Raw genomic sequence first — 21,632 nt, forward strand, 5'->3', positions numbered from 1 at the left:
GAAACTGAACAAGGAGAGATTCAACCTGAAAATAAGGAGGAATTTTCTGACAGAACAATCCACTAATATAACAGAAGTCGCCCCTTCAGAAGTTGTGGGAGCTTCATCCCTGGAAGCTTTCAAGAAGAGACTGGACTGCCATCTGTCAGAAATGGTGTAGGGTCTCCTGCTTGGGTGGGGGGGTTGGGGTTGGACTACATGACCTCCAAGGTCCCTTCCAACTCTGTTATTTCCATATTCAATGGAACGAATTGCCTTGAGAAGTTGTGGGAGCTTCATCCCTGGAAGCTTTCAAGAAGAGACTGGACTGCCATCTGTCAGAAACGGTGTAGGGTCTCCTGCTTCGGCAGGGGTGAGGGGGTGGGGGTTGGACTAGATGACCTACAAGGTCCCTTTCAGCCCTGTTAATCTGTTAACAACGTTCGCAGTCTCCCAGGTCCACGTGGTCCCTTTTAACTTAACAACTGCAGTGATTCGTTGAACGACTGCGGCAAGGGAAGGTCGAAAAAACGGGGAAGCCAAACTGACGCCTAACCGTGGAAATTTGGGGCTCAGTTGTGGTCGGAAGTCAAGGACGACCTGTGTATAAATCGCATCCTTCGCTGGAAATGTTCGTACATGCGGTTTCTGAAGAACAATCCCAGTGGGAAAAAGAAGGGAAGACGATCGAGGCGTGTGTGTGTATGTGCGCGCATGCGCGCTCACACAGACACAAGCAAATTTAACCTCGCCCAGTTGGCCAGGAAAGTGTGTGACTTGCCTCGGAGGAGTTGATCGGTATCGCGACGATAATAAAAGATCCTCTTGCAAAGCAGGGAAATATGTCAGCCTGCCTGGAGCCCAAACAAACTGAGCAGAGCAGGCAACCTGAGGTGCCGCACAAACCATAAATCCACACACAAACGAAACAATCGGACAATCGCACACCCATCAGCATGCTCTGTAGCAAGACCAACGTGGGGCCGGCGATGGGGTTGTGAAATGGTGGTGAAAAATAGCCTGGATGGAGCAGCCACTTTATAAAGGTGGTCCTTGATTTAAGACCACACGCACCATCCAATCTCGGTTGGTCACCGGGACCAGAGGTTTAGTCTTCCAAGCTTTTGGACTTGTGCTGGAGCCCATCCTCAGGGAACTTCTCTCTACGACAGCGGTTCTCAGCCTGTGGGTCGCGACCCCGTTGGGGGTCAAATGACGATTTGCCAGGGGTCGCCTAAGACCATCAGAAATATAGGAAGTATACTTGCGAGTCGAAGATGATTGACTCCACAAGCCAGCTGCAGGCTCTTCAAATCGCTAGCCGAATTCGGTTTCAGGCGCGATGAATTAAAAAAGAGAGAAATCTTTGCTCTGATGTCTCCCTCTCAAGCCAGCTGCAATCACTCCCAATCGCTAGCCTAATCTGGCTTCAGGCGCGATAAACTTAATAGGGGAGGAGTTTCCGTTTTAATGCCTCCGTCCTCAAGGCAATCGCAAGCAGTTCAGATCACTAGCCAATATGGCTTCAGGCGCGATAAATTCAAAGCAAAAATAATTTTACGGTTGGGGTCGCCACATCGTGGGGAATTGTATTAAAGGGGTTGCCACATCGTGGGGAATTGTATTAAAGGGGTCGCAGCACTATAAAGGTTGAGAACCACTGCTCTACGAGAATGTGTGCTTTGGACTTTGCTGGCTGAGGTATTCTGGGAGTTGAAGTCCACAAGTCTTAAAGTTGTTAAGGTTGGAGACCCCCGTCCTAGGACACGTATAGAAGTAGTCCTCGATTTACAGCCACAATTGAGCCCCAGATGTATGTTGCTGAGTGGGAAATTTGTTAAGTGATTTCCCTTCACCCCCACCCCCATCCCTTTTATGACATTTCTTAAGTGAATCATTGCAGCCATTAAATTAGAAACACGGTTGTTAAGTGAATCTGCGGGCTCCCCCATCGACTTGGCTTATCAGGGAGGTCGCAAAAGGGGATCACATGACCCCTTGGACATTGCAAGTGTCATAAATATGAACCAGTTGCCAAGTGTCTGGATTCTGATCACGTAACCAAGGGTTATAAGTGTGAAAAACCCTTTTTTCAATGCCATTGTAACTTCGAACGGTCAGTAAACAAACTGTTGTAAATCAAGGATTACCTGTAGTGTGGGGTCACCTGTTGAGCTGGACATTTAAGGTAGAGTTGTGTTCAAGGAAGGGTAGACTAGGAACATGGACTTAAAGTGTGAAAAACAGTTCTAATTCAACTTTTTTTCAGTGCCTTTATAACTGTTGTGGTCCACCTGCGGAGCTGGCAGCAGAGTCAGACAGTGAGGAGGTTGGGGAGGAACATGGGCCAGTCCTGGAGTCTGGAGAAGGCTCGGATGAGGGCTCTGCGTCAGAGGCAGAGACAGGGCCAGGGCCATCTGGGAGTTATGTGCGGACTCCGATGCCTCCAGAGTCTGACCTCAGCGAGGCAGAGGAACAGAGGGAGTCTGTTCCCAGTGCGTGCATGCGCAGAGCTGCCAGAAGGCAAGAACAGTTAAGACGACTCGGGAGTAGGGCTTGGAGATGATTGGCCCCTCCCATAAGACATAAAGCAGGAGCAAAGGCCCGTGAGCCTTTGTAGGAAGCAGCTTTGTTCGTGCTGGTCGGTTTAAATTCTGAAGCTCTGTGCTCCGTGCGGCCTTGCAAAGCTAATTGCCAATTAGGTCTTTGGCAGTGTCAAGGGAGATAAAGGTGGGTGCTTATCAGCCTTATCCCAAAGGATTGCAGCAAAGACTCTTTACAAACTATTAGTGACTCATCACGGGCTGGGAATGAACAGAATTCGCAGCCGTTGAAATAAAAAATAGGGTTTTGGGGACCAATTGTGTGTCTTTTACTGTCTCAGGAAGCCTAGGTCAGAACAATAACTTTGGTCACTAAGCAAACGGTTGTAAATCAAGGACTACCTTGATTTGACTTCATTCTGTGTTTGCTGTCTCCGGTCTCAGCCCAGCGCTGGCTCTCATCCTCACCTTCTGGTCGGCTATGAGGACGGATCGGTGGTTCTGTGGAATTTGTCCATGGGGCGAATATTGAGTCGGCTCACATGCCATCAGGAGCCGGTCATGAGCCTTGACTTCGATTCGGAGAAGACCAAGGGAGTGTCCGGCTCCTCGGAGAAGAAGCTTTGCGTCTGGAGCCACACCGAGCTAGAGAAACTGGAGGTCAGTCTCTTGGTCACCCTCCCTTCTTCATTTCTTCCATTTTTTTGCACTAACAGTTGGATAGACTTTGCAAAAAATATTTAGGCCCTGGAGGGGCTGTTTGACAGAGGCTGAGCTAATGAATCACAAAGCTGGTTGTGATCTCTGCTAATTTGGAGATGGGAAGAGTTCTTAATTTTCCATAACGTGGTTTTTTTAAAAAAAACAAAAACAAAAAAAACTCCTTTCCATCTGGGTGAAAAAATGGATCGGGGGGGGGGGGGGGCTCGCCAGATGTCTAAGGTTAGATCTCTGCATTGGTCAGAAAAGTGAGTGAGGAAATTTAATGGGGAATATCTAAAGAATACGAGTGAGGAAGATTGATTAATGGATAACAGATTAACAGAGTTGGAAAGGACCTTATAGGTCATCTAGTCCAAACCCCCTTCTAGTCCAAGCAGGCTTAGAAGGAATTTAACACTTATCTTAAGCGTGTGGGTTCTCTCTCTCTCTCTCTCTCTCTCTCTCTCTCTCTCTCTCTCTCTCTCTCTTTATCTTTCATTTTTTTTGGGGGGTGATGGTTATTCAAATAAGTTAAAACGTGAAACTTCAAAAAAAAGGTTTTTACAAAAACAAAACCCTCACAAACAAGATATTAAAGTCCAGTGTGTGACTTTTTAACACGACGCATTTGGTTTTTACTCTTCCAGACATTATTAGAATTGAGTTGAGTTGAGTTGAGGACTTGACTTGACTTGAGAAGGAAAGGAAAGAAGGAGAGGAGAGGAAAGGAAAGAGGAGAGGAGAGGAAAGGAAAGAAAAGGAAAGGAAAGGGAGAATGGAATGGAAAGGGAAGGGAAGGGAGAATGGAATGGAATGGAAAGGAAAGGAAAGGAAAGGAAAGGAAAGGAAAGGAAAGGAAAGGAAAGGAAAGGAAAGGAAAGGAAAGGAAAGGAACAATATTTGAACTGTGTACAGTAAACGGCTGCTACATTTCTGGCTTGGGAGCCAGCCGGAGATTGAAACGGAAGAAAATGCATGCTCTTTTAACAAGCACGTTGCTCCTCCAGGGAGCAACCTATTTATTAGCGCTGCGCAGCTTCGGAAATAATTTAGGAAAAGATGTCGGAAAACTCATCTGACTCTTAGCGTGAACGCTGGAGAAACATTTTGAGTTGTCATACCTAGCAGGGCCATAAATAGACAAGAGAATTGGGAACTGGGGTGATGGGATAAAAGTTAGAAGTTAGAAGATACGATTTATGATCATTCTGAATTCTGGGTTGGTTCCCAGCTCTTTAAAAAAAAAAAAAAATCTCCCCAAGTTGGAAAAGCAAGTTTGTGTTTTGTGTCCCATGCCATTGAAAATTCAGAATCCGCTCGTTTTGACAAGCGCTGTAGGTCGTCACGCTTCCTAATAACAAATTTGGGGTCACGTGCCAACCAAATAGTAGACTAAACGGGCTCCTGAGAAAGGCCAGGCGTTATTCTACTTGCAGCCATGTCAAGCTTTGCCAAAATACGAAGGGGGGGGGAAATGAAAATTTGAGGGCCAGAAAGATAAACCTGCCCCTTTTCCACATTAGCCAATTAGGATGGATTAAGGTTAACAACTTGAAATTGTCTTTTCCTTCTTCTCCTCTTTCTCTCCTTTTCCTCCTCCTCCTCCTCCTCCTCTTCCTTCTCCTTCTCCTCCCTCCTCTTTCTCCTTTCCTTTTCCTCCTCCTCTCTTCTCCTCTTCCTCTTCTTCCTCCTCCTCCTCCTTCTCTTTCTCTTCTCCTCTTCTTCTCCTCTTCCTTCTCCTTCTCCTCCTTCTCCTCTTCCTTCTCCTCCTCCTCCTCTTCCTCCTTCTCCTTCTCCTCCTTCTCTCTTCTCCTCTTCCTCCTCCTCCTCCTCCTCGTCCTCTTTCTCTTCTCCTCTTCTCTCTCCTTGTCTTTCTCTCCTTTTACTCCTCCTTCTTCTCCTCCTCCTCTTCCTTCTCCTTCTCCTCCTCCTCTTCTCCTCCTTTCCTTTTCCTCCTTCTCTCTCTCTTCTCCTCTTCCTTCTCCTTCTCCTCCTCCTCCTCTTTCTCTTCTCCTCTTCTCTCCCTTGTCTTTCTCTCCTTTTACTCCTCCTTCTTCTCCTCCTCCTCTTCCTTCTCCTTCTCCTCCTCCTCTTCTCCTCCTTTCCTTTTCCTCCTTCTCTCTTCTCCTCTTCCTCTTCTTCCTCCTCCTCGTCCTCTTTCTCTTCCTCTTCTCCTCCTTCTTCTCTGCCTTGCCTTTCTCTCCTTTTCCTCCTCTTCCTCCCTCTTCTCCTCTTTCTTTTCTTTTCCTCCTCCTCCTCCTTCTCCTTCCTCCTCCTTTTCTTTTCCTCCTTCTCTCTTCTTTTCTTCCTTCTCCTCCTTCTCTTTCTCTCCTTCTTTCTCTCTCTCTCTCTTCCTCTTCCTTGTTGTGCCTCGTCCGCTTTCTCCGCAGCCAGGGCCTTCTTATCTGCTTCCAAACGCTGAGGAATGTCCTAGCATGCCTCCCGGCCCCAGCCCTGGCTCCATGCCCAGACAGGCTGAGGAAGAAGAAACGCCTCCAGCCCCCAGTCCTGGCTCCATGCCCAGGCAAACGAAGCAACTAGACCCCTCCCCCTCCCCCACAGCATGTGAGCCTGAGGAAGGTCAATTACCAACAGCTGCAGACTGGAGTGACCCTTGCTTCAGGAGAATTGATAAGCGGCGTCAACAGAAGGGAGGGAGGGGCAGGCCGGGATAAGTGCTGAGTCATGGAGCCACACCCCATGGCCTATATAAAGGATCTGCTTTCTGGCATTCTCTGAGTCAGGCAAAGTCTACCTTATCTTGCTGAAATCACTTTCTGGTCTCCTGCCTGCCTTGAGAACTTTGCTAGGACTTTGGCAGAGCTGCAGAGGCACGCCTGATTCGGATTTCCCTGACCCGGCCGTCAGCGGAGGAGTGGGACACGACATTCCTCTTCTCCTCCTTCTTCTCTGCCTTGTCTTTCTCTTCTTCTCCTCCTCTTTTTCTCCTCCTCCTCCTCTTTCTTTCCTCCTCCTCCTCCTCTTTCTCTTTGTCCAGGCTATTATAAACCCCCATTAAATTGTTCCCTTCTATCCATTTGAATTAATAATATAACCCAGATTGGGCATTACGTGGACGTTCCAAGCGACCTTGGGAGCCTTCTATTCCAACCCCCTGCTCAAGCAGGAAACTCTATAGTTCATACACTTGGCTGTCCAGTCTCCCCTTGAAAGCCTCCAGTGATGAAGCACGCACAACTCCTGAAGGCAAGTTGTTCCACTGATTAATTGTTCTCACTGTCAGGAAATTTCTCCTTAGTTCTAAGTTGCTTCTTTCTTTGATCAGTTTCCACCCATTGCTTCTTGTCCTGCCCTCAGGTGCTTTGGAGAATAACTTGACTCCCTCTTCTCTGTGGCGGCCCTTCAAATATTGGAAGACTGCTATCATGTCTCCCCTAGTCCTTCTTTTCTCTAGATTAGCCCTGCAACCATTCTTCGTATGTTTTAATCTCCAGGTCCTTCACCATCTTAGTTGCTCTTCTAAACAGGTAGGACTTGTGTCAGGAAACACAGAAGGCAATTGCAAGAAACCTCTCTAAGTATCTTTGTAGTTTATAAATCATGTCATAGTCTCAAAATATCGCTAGGGAGGGAAATGGCAGGAAGTGGAAGATGGGAGAGATGGGGCTTCAGCATGCTTCTATTCTTTGGGAAGAAATGAGGTCAACTTTATCTCTTTTGTTTTTCCTTTGACCGCACAAATAAACTTTTGCCATGCTCAACTTTCCACATCTGATTTTTTTCCATAGCTTCAACAAACGTACGAGCTCACCAACCCTGGCATCTCCGAGGTGACCTTACGTCAAGACAAGAAGGTCTTGGCAACAGCTGGGTGGGATCACCGCATCCGTCTCTTCGGCTGGAAGAAGCTTAAGCCGTTAGCTGTCTTAGACTACCACACATCAACAGTCTATTGTGTAGCCTTCTCAGATCACAACCAGCCCAGCGAGAGACTAATGGCAGCTGGCTCCAAGGACCACCGCATCAGTGTCTGGTCAATATATAATCAGCCATGAAAGGAGAACTGGGGAGAAGACCGACATTTGAAGAGGTCAACGATGAAGAGAGAACCTGTGACTGTCCTACAGAATAGAAGGAGAACATCAATCAGTCACTGTCCTATAGAATGAAGGAGAACATCAACCAGTCAGTGCCCTGCAGAATGGAAGGAGAACATCAACCAGTCACGGTCCTGCAGAATGGAAGGAGAACATCAGCCAGTCATTGTCCTACAGAATGGAAGGAGAACATCAACCAGTCATTGTCCTACAGAATGGAAGGAGAACATCAACCAGTCATTGTCCTACAGAATGGAAGGAGATCATCAACCAGTCACTGCCCTGCAGAATGGAAGGAGAACATCAACCAGTCATTGTCCTACAGAATGGAAGGAGAACATCAACCAGTCATTGTCCTACAGAATGGAAGGAGAACATCAATATTTGACTGCGCAGAATGTGATAGACTGAAAATAACGGAGAGACAAATACTATGAGATTTGGAATAGATTTTTTTACCAATGGTTAGATTTAAAGAATGGAAGTCAGAACAGATAAGAACAAGGATGTGTAGATGGAAAGAAGAGGAATATATGTAAATGTAAGCGTCCATAAAACATTAAGCATGTGTATATAATTACTAATGTGTAGTGAATACACAAGAGAATAGACTTTAGTTTTGTATGGTGGAGATAACGCCAAAACGGTTGCACCATGTACAACTTTTTTAATAATAAAGATTATAAAAAAACAACAACTCATTGTCCTACAAAATGGAAGGAGAATACCACTTTATAATGCCTTGGTAAGGCCACACTTGGAATATTCCATTTAGTTTTGGTCGCCACGATGTAAAAAAAGATGTTGAGACTCTAGAAAGAGTGCAGAGGAGAGCAACAAAGATGATTAGGGGACTGGAGGCTAAAACATAGGATGAACGGTTGCTGGAATTGGGTATGTCTAGTTTAATGAAAAGAAGGACCAGGGGAGACATGATAGCAGTGTTCCAATATCTCAGGGGCTGCCACAAAGAAGAAGGAGTCAAACTATTCTCCAAAGCACCTTAAGGCAGGACAAGAAGCAACGGAAGGAAACTAATCAAGGAGAGAAGCAACCTAGAACTAAGGAGAAATTTCCTGACAGTTAGAACAATCAATAAGTGGAACAACTTGCCTGCAGAAGTTGTGAATGCTCCAACACTGGAAATTTTTAAGAAAATGTTGGCTAACCATTTGTTTGAAGTGGTGTAGGGTTTCCTGCCTGGGCAGGGGGTTGGACTAGAAGACCTCCAAGGTCCCTTCCAACTCTGTTGTTGTTGTTATTGTTGTTGCTGCTGTTGTTATCAACTTTTGCATAAGCTAATGTTGAGTTCAATTCCAGGAAAAATCTTGGAGCATCCTTGGGTGGAAGCCTTCTCAGTCAACTCCCCATTGCTACTGGTTGCCCAGTGGCTGAGCAAGGGTCATTTGATGTCCCTTCTACTACTTAGCAATCTTACAATGCTGAGCAAGTATGTTTACAACCACACATTCATTATGACAAGGGTCTCTCTCTCTCTCTCTCTCTCTCTCTCTCTCTCTCTCTCTCTCTCTCTCTCTCTCTCTCGTTTAAAGACCCCTGATTTAGTGCAATATTAAAAATGCAAATAATTTTTCTGTGGATCATCAAAATTTTCTTGGGGACCACCAGTTGGTGACCTCTGGTCTAGGGTGACACACATGCACACATATACAGTGCAACGTGCTTTAAAAGGCAACTTGTTTTTTTTCTTTTTTTCTTTTTTGGCTCCTGATGCAAAAGGGAAGGAGAGCTTATTATTAGTGTCGGCTGACATAACTGGGAGGAGGGGTGATTAATGATTGAGTGTTATCAGCGCGCGCTTTCCTAACCGACACTGCATTCCTGAGTTGACTGACATCCAGAGACTTGTGGAAGAAGATTACCATGAGGGGCCGTGAAGGAGTTGGCATTGGACCAGACCAGCCTGACCTCTTCTTCTTCTTCTTAAAAGACAATTTTGGTGGCCAAGTCTTAAAAAAGACATTCAAGCATATGTGGCAAGTTGCCCGGTCTGTGCATCATCCAAAAGACCTCCGGGAAAACCTCCTGGACTACTACAAACGGTAGCCAGACCAGGAACCCCATGGAAAGAAATATCCATGGATTTCATAGTGGAATTACCTGAAAGTTCCGGCAATACTGTTATATGGGTAGTGACTGACCTTTTCTCCAAACAAGTCCATTTTATTCCATGTTCAAAAATACCCTCCTCAAAGACTCTAGCAAAGTTGTTCGTACAACACATTTATAGACTTCACGGAGTGCCTGATCGCATCATTTCAGATCGAGGAGTTCAATTCACTTCTAAATTTTGGAAAGAATTTTTACGACTCATTGGTTCCGCCCAAGGATTAAGCTCCTCCCATCATCCTCAGACTAATGGAAGCTGTGAACGTCAACTCTGTACTAGAACAATATCTCCGATGTTATGTTAACTACCAGCAAGATAATTGGGCTGATCTCTTACCTTTTGCTGAAGTTGCCTACAACAACTCAATTCATAGTAGCACGGGATTTACTCCCTTTAAAATAGCTTCAGGCCAAGATTTTGTTCCTATCTCGGAACTCCCACAAGAAGAAACTACTATTTCCTCTTTATCAGAATGGATAGATCAAATACAAAGCACATGGAAAATGACTGCATAGGCGATCGACGACGCTCACCGTGCGCATAAAAAACAAGCAGATAAAAAAAGGTCCCCTGAAAACAAATATCAAGTAGGCGATAAAGTTTATCTTTCCACCAAATATCTTCAGACCACTCAGAAATCTAAAAAACTTGGACCTAAATATGTGGGACCTTTCCCAATAGTAAAAATCATCAACCCCGTGACGGTACAACTAAATTTACCAAAAACACTTAGGAGAATCCACCCCGTTTTCCATGTCAGTTTGCTGAAACCTGAACACACATCTACTTTCCGTCCTAACCATACACCCCCTCCTATACCAATTCTCATAGAGGGAGAACAACACTTTGAAATAAAAGAAATTTTGGATTCAAGAAAACATAGAAATAAAATTCAATATCTTATTTCTTGGAAACACTTCCCGTTATCCCAAGCTGAATGGGTGAACAAAGAAGATGTTCATGCCTCGGAAAAAATAGCACAATTCTATAAAAAATATCCTGACAAACCCTAACTTCTCTTTTTCTTTCTAGGACTGACGTCCTTGTTGCAGGAGGGCGAATGTCAGCCTCCACTCCACTCTTCATTTACTTTTAAATGATTATATCAGTAGATAGAATGTAAAATGTTTATTTCTGTATTATAAACTCTCAGGATAATGAGATGAATCATACCACCATCCGGGGTAAGGGAAAAGAGCTTATTATTAGTGTCGGCTGACATAACTGGGAGGAGGGGTGATTAATGATTGAGTGTTATCAGCGCGCGCTTTCCTAACCGACACTGCATTCCTGAGTTGACTGACATCCAGAGACTTGTGGAAGAAGATTACCACGAGGGGCCGTGAAGGAGTTGGCATTGGACCAGACCAGCCTGACCTCCTGGAGGAGGAGGGACAATTGGGGGGATATGATATGTTTGCCATATTTTGTCTCAGTTCCAGCTTTGCTTGGCTGCTAACCAGACTGTAAAAGTAAAAGTACTTGTTTCTATTTCAAATGGAGTCAAGGTGAATTCTTTCCTATTTGCCGTCGGGGGTAGCCTGACAGAGACACTTGCCCCGGGGGCTGTGGGAGTAATTGATTTTTCAATTATTTCAGTTTCTAACCTGCCCTTCTTTTCCCTTCTCCTGCTGGAGGGGGTGAGGGGAAGAGAGCGGTTTTAACATCGGAACATTTGAAAGCATGGTAGGAAAGCAAAAGAGAGAAATCACCCCAACAGTTGCTAAAAGCCAAGCTTTAAAAAAAAACAACCCACATATACAGGTAGGTCTCAATAAAAGGTAAAGGTTCCCCTCGCACATACGTGCTAGTCGTTCCCGCTCTAGGGGACGGAGCTCATCTCCGTTTCAAAGCCCAAGAGCGTGCGCTGTCCGAAGACGTCTCCGTGGTCATGTGGCCGGCATGACTCAACGCCGAAGGCGCACGGAACGCTGTTCCCTTCACACCAAAGGTGGTCCCTGTTTTTCTATTTGCATTTTTTACCTGCTTTTGAACTGCTAGGTTGACAGAAGTTGGGACAAGCCATGGGAGCTCACCCCGTCACATGGCAGCACTAGGGATTCGAACCGCTGAACTGCCGACCTTTCGATCGACAAGCTCAGCGTCTTAGCCCCTGAGCCTGCAAAGTTGATGACAACCCAATTGCCGGATAATCAAACTTCCCTCGTGGCAAGTGGACACAACTCTGATGCCACAATTAGGGGATACCCACCCAGTCTGGCAATTATCTGGGATATTTATCAGGGTGAAAGGGACACGCAGCTCAAACTTTTTGACATTTCCTCCTCCTTTCGTTGCCCATTCCTTTTCCTTTGTGACCGAAAAGACCGTCGCATCTGAAATAATTCGCCTTTCTCCATTTCCCCTAACCCCCCCCACTTTACCCACAACACTAAAAAAACGTGACTTTCACAACCATTGCAACCTCTGGTGGCTCAGACTGCTAAGACAGCCTGTTATTAACACAGCTGCTTGCAATTACCGCAGGTTCAAGTCCCACCAGGCCCTAGGTTGACTCAGCCTTCCATCCTTTATAAAGGTAGGTAAAATGAGGACCCAGATTGTTGGGGGCAATAAGTTGACTTTCTATATAATATACAAATGGATGAATGGATTGCTTGACATAGTGTAAGCCGCCCTGAGTCTTCGGAGAAGGGCGGGATATAAATGCGAATAAATCAATTAAAAAAAACCTCCCCAGGGGTGAAATGTAAAATTTGTTACTACCAATTCTGTGGCCGTGGCTTGGGGGGGGTTAATGTGACTGGGTGGGCATGGCCAACTTTTCTTTTTTCTTTTACTTTTAAAAACATTTTTTCTACCTGTTCAGCTGAAGAGGTTGTTAAAAATGCTTTTAAAAGTTTCCCGAGAAAGATATATACTGGAATGGAGAAGATGGATTGATTATATTCAAAACAAATATCAGAGCAAGAAGTACCAAATAGCTTATGAATGAATAGAAAGTAAAAATTGTATTTGTATATTTTTCTTTTTTTTTTTTTTGCAAATTTTTTTTATTTTTCCATAATAATTCCCACAATTTGACCAGTGTACAATACAATCACTTATCCAACAATCAGTCCTATACTCAAATTATACTCAGTCAGGGCTGCTCGACTGCCACTCCCCCCTTTAATCCTTTCTTCCCTTCTCATCCTTCTTAAACTTCCCCCACCACCTTCTCCTCGCTTTCCTACTTCCCCTCCTCTTTCCCACTTCTCACTACCATCCTTTCTAACCCTCTATCTTCTCCTTCTTCTCCTCCTCCTATCCTTTCTTCTCCTCCTTCTTTCCTCCCTACCCACCTACCTACCTACTTTCTTCCTTCTTTACTCCTCTTTCCTTACCCTTTCCCTTCGGGAGTGTTTGCCAAGCAGTCCCGACATTACACCATTCCAACTTGTTTAATTCTACCATTATTCCTGTACAATGGCAACCAATCAATTTATAGTCTTCCCCTTCCCCCCCTCCTCCCCCCCCCCCCCGAGACTTCCCAGAACAGAATACAGGGTATTGTAACTAACAAACATAATCTAAAATATAACATAAAACATATTCCATTTCACACCATCACACTATCAATTCCCTTCTTTCTTAAACTAATACATAATAATTCCTAACTTCACTCAAAAACTAATTGATATTTTTTAATCTGATACTTATTTTGAATATAATCAATCCACTTCCTCCATTCCAATATATATTTTTCTTGTGTACAGTCTTTCAAGTAGGCAGAAATTTTTGCCATTTCTGCTAAATTTGATACTTTACTAATCCATTCTCCAATTGTAGGTAAGTCTTCTTTCTTCCAATATTGTGCAATCAATAATCTTGCAGCAGTTATTAAATTCAGAATCAGTTTTGTCTCTATAACAGTGCAATCTGAGATTATTCCTAATAAAAGAACTGTGGAACAAACTTGATCTTCTTTTTCAAAATGTTCTGCATAATCCACCATATTTTAATCCAAAAGGCTTTAACTTTTTTGCAAGTCCACCATATATGATAATAGGTAGCATCCTCACAATCACATCTCCAACATTTTGCTTTCACATTTGGATACATACATGACAGTTTTTTAGGATCTAAATGCCATCTATAAAACATTTTATAAAATTTTCTCTTAAATTTTGTGCTTGCGTGAATTTAACATTCCTCATCCAAATTTTTCCCATGTTTCTAACATTATAGGTTGTTGAAAATTTTGTGCCCATTTTACCATACAATCTTTAACCAACTCCATTTCTGAATCAATTTCAACCAATACATTATATAATCTCTTTATATGCTGTTGACCTTGATCTTTTATTTGTTTTACCAGATTATCATCACTTTGCCTTATACCAATTTTCTGATCTATTTTCCATCTAGATTGCAATTGTCCATACTGGAACCATGTATAATTTCTTCCTTCATCCTCAATTTCTCCTAGATTTCAACTGTAATTCCCCTTTTTCCATAGTCAAAAGCTCTTTGTAAGTGATAACTTCCATTTTTTGTAATATATTTATATTCTCTATCATATGTCTGGGGATGGTCCATATTGGTATCTTTCCATCTAACTTATATTGATATTTTTTCCAAATCCTCAACAACGCACTTCTGACCATATTATTCTTAAATGTCTTATCAATTTTCTTGTCATATATTACATATGCGTGCCATCCATATAACAAACCATAACCTTCTATATTCAAAATCCTTTCCTCTGTTAAATTAATCCAATCAGAAATTAAAGTTAAAACAACTGCATCATAGTACAATTTCAAATTAGGCATTTTAAACCCCTCTTTCCTAACGTCTTGCATTATTTTTAACTTTATCCTCGGTTTTTTACCCTTCCATACAAATTTATTAATCCCTTTTTGCCATTCTTGTAAATTTGCATCTTTCTTCAAAATTGGAATCATTTGAAACAAAAATAAAAATCTAGGCAAAACATTCATTTTTATAGCTGCCACTCTTCCCAACAATGATAATTGTAACTTCTTCCATTTCTCCATTTCTTTAATTACTTTTCCCCACAATACCTCATAATTGTTTTTATATAATTTTACATTCGATGCTGTAATGTATACTCCTAAATATTTAACCTTTTTAACTACTTCATATCCAGTTATTCTTTCTAATTCTTCCCTCTGATGTGTATTCATATTTTTAATTATCATTTTTGTCTTCTGTTGATTCACTTTAAACCCAGATACCTTACTATACTGATCAATTGTCTCCATCAAATATACAGCTGAATGTATTGGTTGAGATAAAGAAACAACCAAATCATCTGCAAACGGCCTTAATTTATAATCTTGATTTTTAATTCTAATTCCTTTTATTCGATCTAAACCACGTATCTTACTCAATAATATTTCCAAAGTTAGAATGAATAATAATGGTGACAAGGGACATCCTTGTCTAGTCCCTTTCTCAATCTTGAAAGATTCTGTTAATCCACCATTTACTATTATTTGAGCTGTTTGCTTTTGATATATAGCCTTAATTGCTTGAATAAAATAATCCCCAAATTGCATTTTTTCTATTACTTTAAACAAAAACTGCCAATCCAATCTATCAAAAGCTTTTTCGGCATCCAAAAAGAGGAATGCTGCTGAAACCTGGCTGTTTCCTTCCAAATATTCAAGTAAATTTACAATTTGTCTCATATTATATCTCATCTGTCTCCCCTTAATAAATCCTGATTGGTCATTATGAATTAATTGATTCATCAGTGGCATCAATCTATTCGCTAGTATCTTAGCAAATATCTTATAATCAGTATTTAAAAGCGATATTGGCCTATAATTCTCTGGTTTAACACCATCTCGATCTTCTTTAGGTATTAATGAGATAAAAGCTGTCCTCCATGAAGGAGGAGCTTCTCCTCCCCTTTGTATTCTGTTAAATAACTCCTTAAGTGGTACAATCATCTCATTTTGTAAATTTTTATAATAAGTAGTTGTCAAGCCATCTGTACCTGGTGCTTTATTCGCTTTAAGCTGCTTAATTGCAAACACTATTTCCTCTGAAGAAATTAATTGATTCAACTCTTCCCTTTGATCTACTGTAATTTCTAAAATACCGTGGTCCTGTAAATATCTATCTATATCTTTATCACTAATCACATCTCTAGAATATAACTTAGTATAATATTCTAAAAAAGCTTTTTTAATCAAATTTTTCTTTATGTAAAAGGGGAGTTAAGGCTCTAGGGGAAGGATGGGAGTTTATGGATAGTTAGCGTATTCTAGTTTATGATTGTTAGATGTTATACCCTGTATTTTGCTCTGGGAGGAGGGGGGTGGGGGGTGGGGGGAGGGAGGGAGAGGGGAGGCATTTGTGGAAATTTTCTGTAAAACTTTTTAATAAAAATGCTTTTAAAAGCCTCTGATGATCAGGCAACTCAGCTGGGATCCCCAGAGGAGCCTTTTAAAAGCATTTCTTCTACAACCTCTTCAGCTGAAGAGGTAGAAAAAAATGCTTTTAAAAGGTTCTGACGATCCCAGCTGAGCCACGCGATCATCAGAGTTTTTTTTTTTTACTTTTAAAAGCATTTTTTTGACTGAAAAAAAAAATGCTTTCAAAAGTTAAATAAAAACCTCTGATGATCGCGCAGCTCAGCTGGGCATGGGCGGGGGGTTGAGGGATTTTTGCTACCGGTTCTCTGAACCACCTGCCGCCATCGCTACTGGATCGGGCGATCCGGTCCAAACTGGGAGCATTTCACCCTTGAACATCCCCATAGTCACGTCGAGCCAACACCACCGGCATGGAATTGCTAGGGCAACGCGTTGTGTATGTAATTAGCCTGATGAGAATTTTTAAAAATGTCATTTAATTTGGGTGAAGTAACGAGAGTAGGGAAAAAAGAAAAAAAAAGAAACTGATTAATGATTAGAGTTTAGGGTGAAGGGTAAGATTAGTTATATAATACAAATCAAGAAAAGAACAGAAAAATTAGAAAGAATATTAAGGCAAAAAGTGAAACATATAAAGTGTGTTGGAAGATAACTAAAAGTTGTATAAATTTGGAACTTGGCCAATACGCTGTTCAGAAAAAAAATGCATTGTATGTTTGCTTGTGTCTGTTTGTTAAAAATTAAAAAACTTTTCCCCAAAAAAAAGGGAGAGAATTTTTAAAAATATCGAGGGGAAGCTGCAATGCAAGGTTTCCTTGAGCAGGACAGCCAAGAAAGCATTTCCACTACCACTCCTCCCAGAAACCGAAAAGTAAAAAAAACAATTTCAGCATTTCTGTGGAGAGAAACCTCAAATGCAGGCAAGTTTGAAATCGTCTGAGCAAGTATTCCTGCGTTTAAAATATGCTCTGTTGACCGTATGCTGAACAGGAGTGGGGGAAAGGAAAGGGAAGTAGGTATGAGGAAGGAGAGGAGGAGGAAGAAGGTAGGAAAGGGAAAAGAGAAGAAGGTTTGTTGTAAAACGGAGGGAAAGGAAGGGTAGAAGAGCAACTCCAAATGCAATTAATTAATTAATTAATTAATTTTGTTGAATACAAAATTAATTAATTAAATAATATATAAAAGTATAAGCATGAACTGAATACATAAAATGCATACAATCAAAGGGAACATTAGTACAGGAACAGTAGGCACGTTGGTGCTCTTATGCACGCCCCTTACAGACCTCTTAGGAATGGGGTGAGGTCAATAGTAAATAGTTTTTGGTTAAAGCTTTGGGGATTTTGGGAAGAGACCACAGAGTCAGGTAGTGTATTCCAGGCATTAACAACTCTGTTGCTGAAGTCGTATTTTCTGCAATCGAATTTGGAACGGTTCACCTAAAGTTTGTATCTATTGTGTGCTCGTGTATTGATGTGGTTGAAGGTGAAGTAGTCATTGACAGGAAGGACATTGTAGTAGATGATTTTATGAGCTATGCTCAGGTCATACCGAAGGCAGAGTAGTTCTAAATTTTCTAAACCCAGAATTTCAAGTCTGGTGGCATAAGGGATTTTCTTGCGAGCAGAGGAGTGGAGGACTCTTCTTGTGAAATATTTCTGGACGCGGTCAATTGTATTAATGTCCGATATGCAATGTGGGTTCCAGACAGATGAGCTGTATTCGAGAATTGGTCTAGCAAATGTTTTGTATGCTTTGGTTAGTAGTGTAATCTTACCGGAGAAGAAGCTACGCAAGATTAGATTTACAACTCTTAATGCCTTTTGAGCGATGTTGTTACAGCGGGCTCTGGCACTTAGATCATTTGATATGAGTACTCCAAGGTCCTTGACAGAGTGAGGGTGAGATTAAAATGTTTTATTTTTGTGCTTTCTTTAGAGAGAATATGCATGATTATCTATGAATAAGAAAATGTACATTTACAATATGTGTATCAGAAAAGAAAAAAGAAAAAAACTTTTCATAAAAAAAAGGTGTGTTTTTATTTGATCATTGTTGGTTGGGGGGACGGGGCTACGTACAGGAGGCTGACTAGGCCACGCCTACCATGGCCACGCCCACCTAGCAACCGGGCAGAGAACCTCTTGCTAAAATTTTTGAAGCCCACCCCTGGGCAAAATGCATCTCATTTGTATGGAATAGTAAGAACTGTTGCAATTTCAAGGTTGTTTGTAAAACCTAGTAAGATCCAAGCCAGGTATAAGTCTATCTTACTAACAGAAGGGAACACAGGCAGAGCAAACCACTAGGATAGCGGTTCTCAACCTGTGGGTCGCGACTCCGCCTGGGGTCGAATGACGATTTGCCAGGGGTCGCCTAAGACCATCGGAAATATGGGAAGTATACTTGCGAGTCAAAGAATCGCGCTCCAATGGTTGACTCCACAAGCCAGCTGCAGGCTCTTCAAATCGCTAGCCGAATTCGGCTTCAGGCGCGATGAGTTAAAAAAGAGAGAAATCTTTGCTCTGATGTCTCCCTCTCAAGCCAGCTGCAATCACTCCCAATTGCTAGCCTAATCTGGCTTCAGGCACGATAAACTTAATAGGGGAGGAGTCTCCGCTTTAATGCCTCCGTCCTCAAGGCAATTGCAAGCAGTTCAGATCGCTAGCCAATACGGCTTCAGGTGCGATAAATTCAAAATGAAAATAATTTTACGGTTGGGGTCGCCACATCGTGGGGAATTGTATTAAAGGGGTCGCAGCACTATAAAGGTTGAGAACCACTGCACTAGGATATAAAACGAGAGAAAACCTCACTCCCTAGCAGCACTGATGGTGTTACCTAGTTGGGTAATGAAATATCTGCAAGAAAACAACCAAGCTCAGAGAGCACCAGGGACCCCACAAATCCTTGTTACAAAAGATCACGAGTTTATCAAAAACTAAGCACCAATAAGGAGTCACGGGGGCCACGCCATGGCCACGCCCACCCAGCAACCGGGCAGAGAACCCCTTGCTAAACATTTTGAAGCCCACCCCTCATGAGATTCCTAATGGATCAGCCTGTCACCCACCGAGCTGAGCCCTCCAGCCAAGCAGCCGGCTTCGAACCCAGCCGGATCTATTTCACCCCATCAATCATGTGAGTAAAAATTCCTTCCCCAGCTTGGAATTAAGTTGCTACCCATCCCAACTGTGAGATTTCCCACCCCCCGTACATTAAAATGCCAACCGCCCCTTGATGAATGGCACCAGCAGGGATCAAGGCCAGACTCCCACCCACTACAGAAGCCTAGATTTTAATAATGAGGGTGAATTTTCAGCGCATTTGCAGAGGCTAGCAAAAATAAAACCAAGAAAAAGGAAGAAAATCCTCTGATCACAACAAAATACCTTATGCCACCAGACTTGAAATCCTGGGTTTAGAAAATTTAGAACTCTGCCACCTTCGACACGACCTGAGTTTAACTCATAGAATCATTTGTTACAACATCCTTCCTGTCAAAGACTACTTCAGCTTCAATCACAACAATACACGAGCACACAACAGATTTAAACAATGTGAACCGCTCCAATCTTGATTGTAGAAAATACGACTTCAGTAACAGAGTTGTTAATGCCTGGAATGCACTACCTGACTCCGTGGTCTCTTCCCAAAATCCCCAAAGCTTTAACCAAAGGCTGTCTACTGTTGACCTCATCCCATTCCTAAGTGGTCTGTAAGGGGCGTGCATAAGAGCACCAGCGTGCCTACCGTTCCTGTCTAATGTTCCCTTTGATTGTATCCAATTCGTATGGTTATTTCATGCTTATACTTATATATACTGTTGTGTTTGACAAATAAATAAATAAAATAAAGTCTAGATTAGCAGAGGCTGGTCCATACAACTCCCAACAAGCAAGCACCTTGCTGGATTTGAACAGGTTAAATTGGGGTTAGCTGACTTCGGCTATCCGGCTATCAAGGATAGAATAGGGGTGGGGTGGGGGGAAATTAAAAATTTGGTTTCTGCTAAAGTGAGGTTTAGCTGTTCATTCAATCATGTAAGCAAGCAGCTTAAGGACCTGTAGAGACTCTGAAAAGATTAACGTCAATAAATATCGCTATCTAAAATTATCTTCTAAAAAAGGGCATTTTTTAACTGGATTAACAAAAAAACATTGTCTATCATCTCTGCCTATATCTGATTGTCTCTACCTTTCTCTGTCTCTGTCTCTATCTCTCTACCTATTTATCTTTACCTATCTCTCTCTCTCTCTACCTCTACCTGTATCTATTCTGTCTGTCTTTCTATCATCTATTTATCTGTCTGTCTGTCTGTCTGTCTGTCTGTCTGTCTATCTATCTATCTATCTATCTATCTATCTATCTATCTATCTATCTATCTATCTATCTATCTATCTATCTATCTATCTATCTATCTATCTAAGCTTCTTTCTGTATCTATCATCTCTGCCCTTTTCCAAAAACAGGAAAAGAACAGAAGAAAAAAAGAATATAATATTTTTGCGTTCAACTATATTAGATTAATTACACCATCCAAAACCTATGAGTGGCTAGATTAATTACACCATCCAAAACCTATGAGTGGCTATAAGAATGAAGATAAATAATAATCTCTATCTTTATCTCTCCCTCCCCTCCCCCCTATCTATCTGTACCTATCTCTGTGCATCCATCCATTATCTATCTATCTATCTATCTATCTATCTATCTATCTATCTATCTATCTATCTATCTATCTATCTATCTATCTATCTATCTATCTATCTATCTCTGCACTACATCCTACAGCATCTTGAGTCTCCAAAGACCTATGCAAGGGTCCTTTTTGTAGATTTTAGTTCAGCATTCAATACCATCATTCCAGACATTCTTCTAACTAAGCTAAACCAGCTACAGGTACCGGAACAGACTTGTAAGTGGATCACAAGCTTCCTAACAAACAGGAAGCAACAGGTGAAGCTAAGCAAGATCACATCAAATACCTGTTCAATTAGCACAGGGGCCCCCCAAGGCTGTGTGCTCTCCCCACTTCTCTCTGTATACCAATGACTGCATCTCCAATGATCCATCTGTTAAGCTACTGAAGTTCGCAGATGACACAACAGTGATTGGTCTCATTCGAGACAATGACGAATCCGCATATAGACAAGAGGTCGAACGACTAGCCTTGTGATGCAACCAAAACAATCTGGAACTGAACACACTCAAAACCATAGAAATGGTGGTAGACTTTAGGAGAAACCCTTCCATACTTCCACCTCTCACAATACTAGACAACACAGTATCAACAGTAGAAACCTTCAAATTTCTAGGTTCTATCATATCGCAAGATCTAAAATGGACAGCTAACATCAAAAACATCATTAAAAAAGGACAACAAAGAATGTTCTTTCTGCACCAACTCAGTAAGCTCAAACTGCCCAAGGAGCTGCTGATTCAGTTCTATAGAGGAATTATTGAGTCTGTCATTTGCACCTCTATAACTGTCTGGTTCGGTTCTGCAACCCAACAAGAAAAACACAGACTTCAGAGGATAATTAGAACTGCAGAAAAAATAATTGCTACCAACCTGCCTTCCATTGAGGACCTGTATACTGCACGAATCAAGAAGAGGGCCGTGAAAATATTTACAGACCCCTCGCATCCTGGACATAAACTGTTTCAACTCCTACCCTCAAAACAACTCTATAGAGCACTGCACACCAGAACAACTAGACACAAGAACAGTTTTTCCCCGAAGGCCATCACTCTGCTAAACAAATAATTCCATCAACACTGTCAAACTATTTACTGAATCTGCACTACTATTAATCTTCTCATAGTTCCCATCACCAATCTCTTTCCATTTATGACTGTATGA

The 21,632-nt window shown here is 42.1% G+C and overlaps 2 protein-coding genes across 5 annotated transcripts in view; one reads left to right on the forward strand and one right to left on the reverse strand.

The window, feature by feature from the left end:
- Positions 1 to 10,909, forward strand: part of GNB1L (G protein subunit beta 1 like) — a 49,434-nt gene extending 38,525 nt beyond the window's left edge. Inside the window, exons 6-7 of one of the 3 annotated variants that reach the window (XM_058158670.1) lie at positions 2,960 to 3,182; positions 10,446 to 10,909. In XM_058158670.1, the coding sequence (XP_058014653.1) occupies positions 2,960 to 3,182; positions 10,446 to 10,451 (229 nt within the window). In that variant the 3' untranslated portion in view covers positions 10,452 to 10,909. Of the gene's footprint in view, positions 1 to 2,959; positions 3,183 to 6,973; positions 8,769 to 10,445 lie in introns of those variants that run through there. The other 2 variants (XM_058158668.1, XM_058158669.1) reach the window with 2 other exon arrangements.
- Positions 1 to 21,632, reverse strand: part of TBX1 (T-box transcription factor 1) — a 105,992-nt gene that overhangs the window by 15,695 nt on the left and 68,665 nt on the right. The window contains exon 8 of one of the 2 annotated variants that reach the window (XM_058158662.1): positions 7,176 to 7,306. The exons of the other annotated variant lie outside the window; for it this stretch is intronic. Within the exon in view, the coding sequence (XP_058014645.1) occupies positions 7,209 to 7,306 (98 nt within the window). The 3' untranslated portion in view covers positions 7,176 to 7,208. Of the gene's footprint in view, positions 1 to 7,175; positions 7,307 to 21,632 lie in introns of those variants that run through there. 2 annotated transcript variants of the gene reach the window in all.

Source organism: Ahaetulla prasina, chromosome 15, assembly GCF_028640845.1.
Source record: "Ahaetulla prasina isolate Xishuangbanna chromosome 15, ASM2864084v1, whole genome shotgun sequence".
In the NCBI taxonomy this organism is placed as follows: Eukaryota; Metazoa; Chordata; class Lepidosauria; order Squamata; family Colubridae; genus Ahaetulla; species Ahaetulla prasina.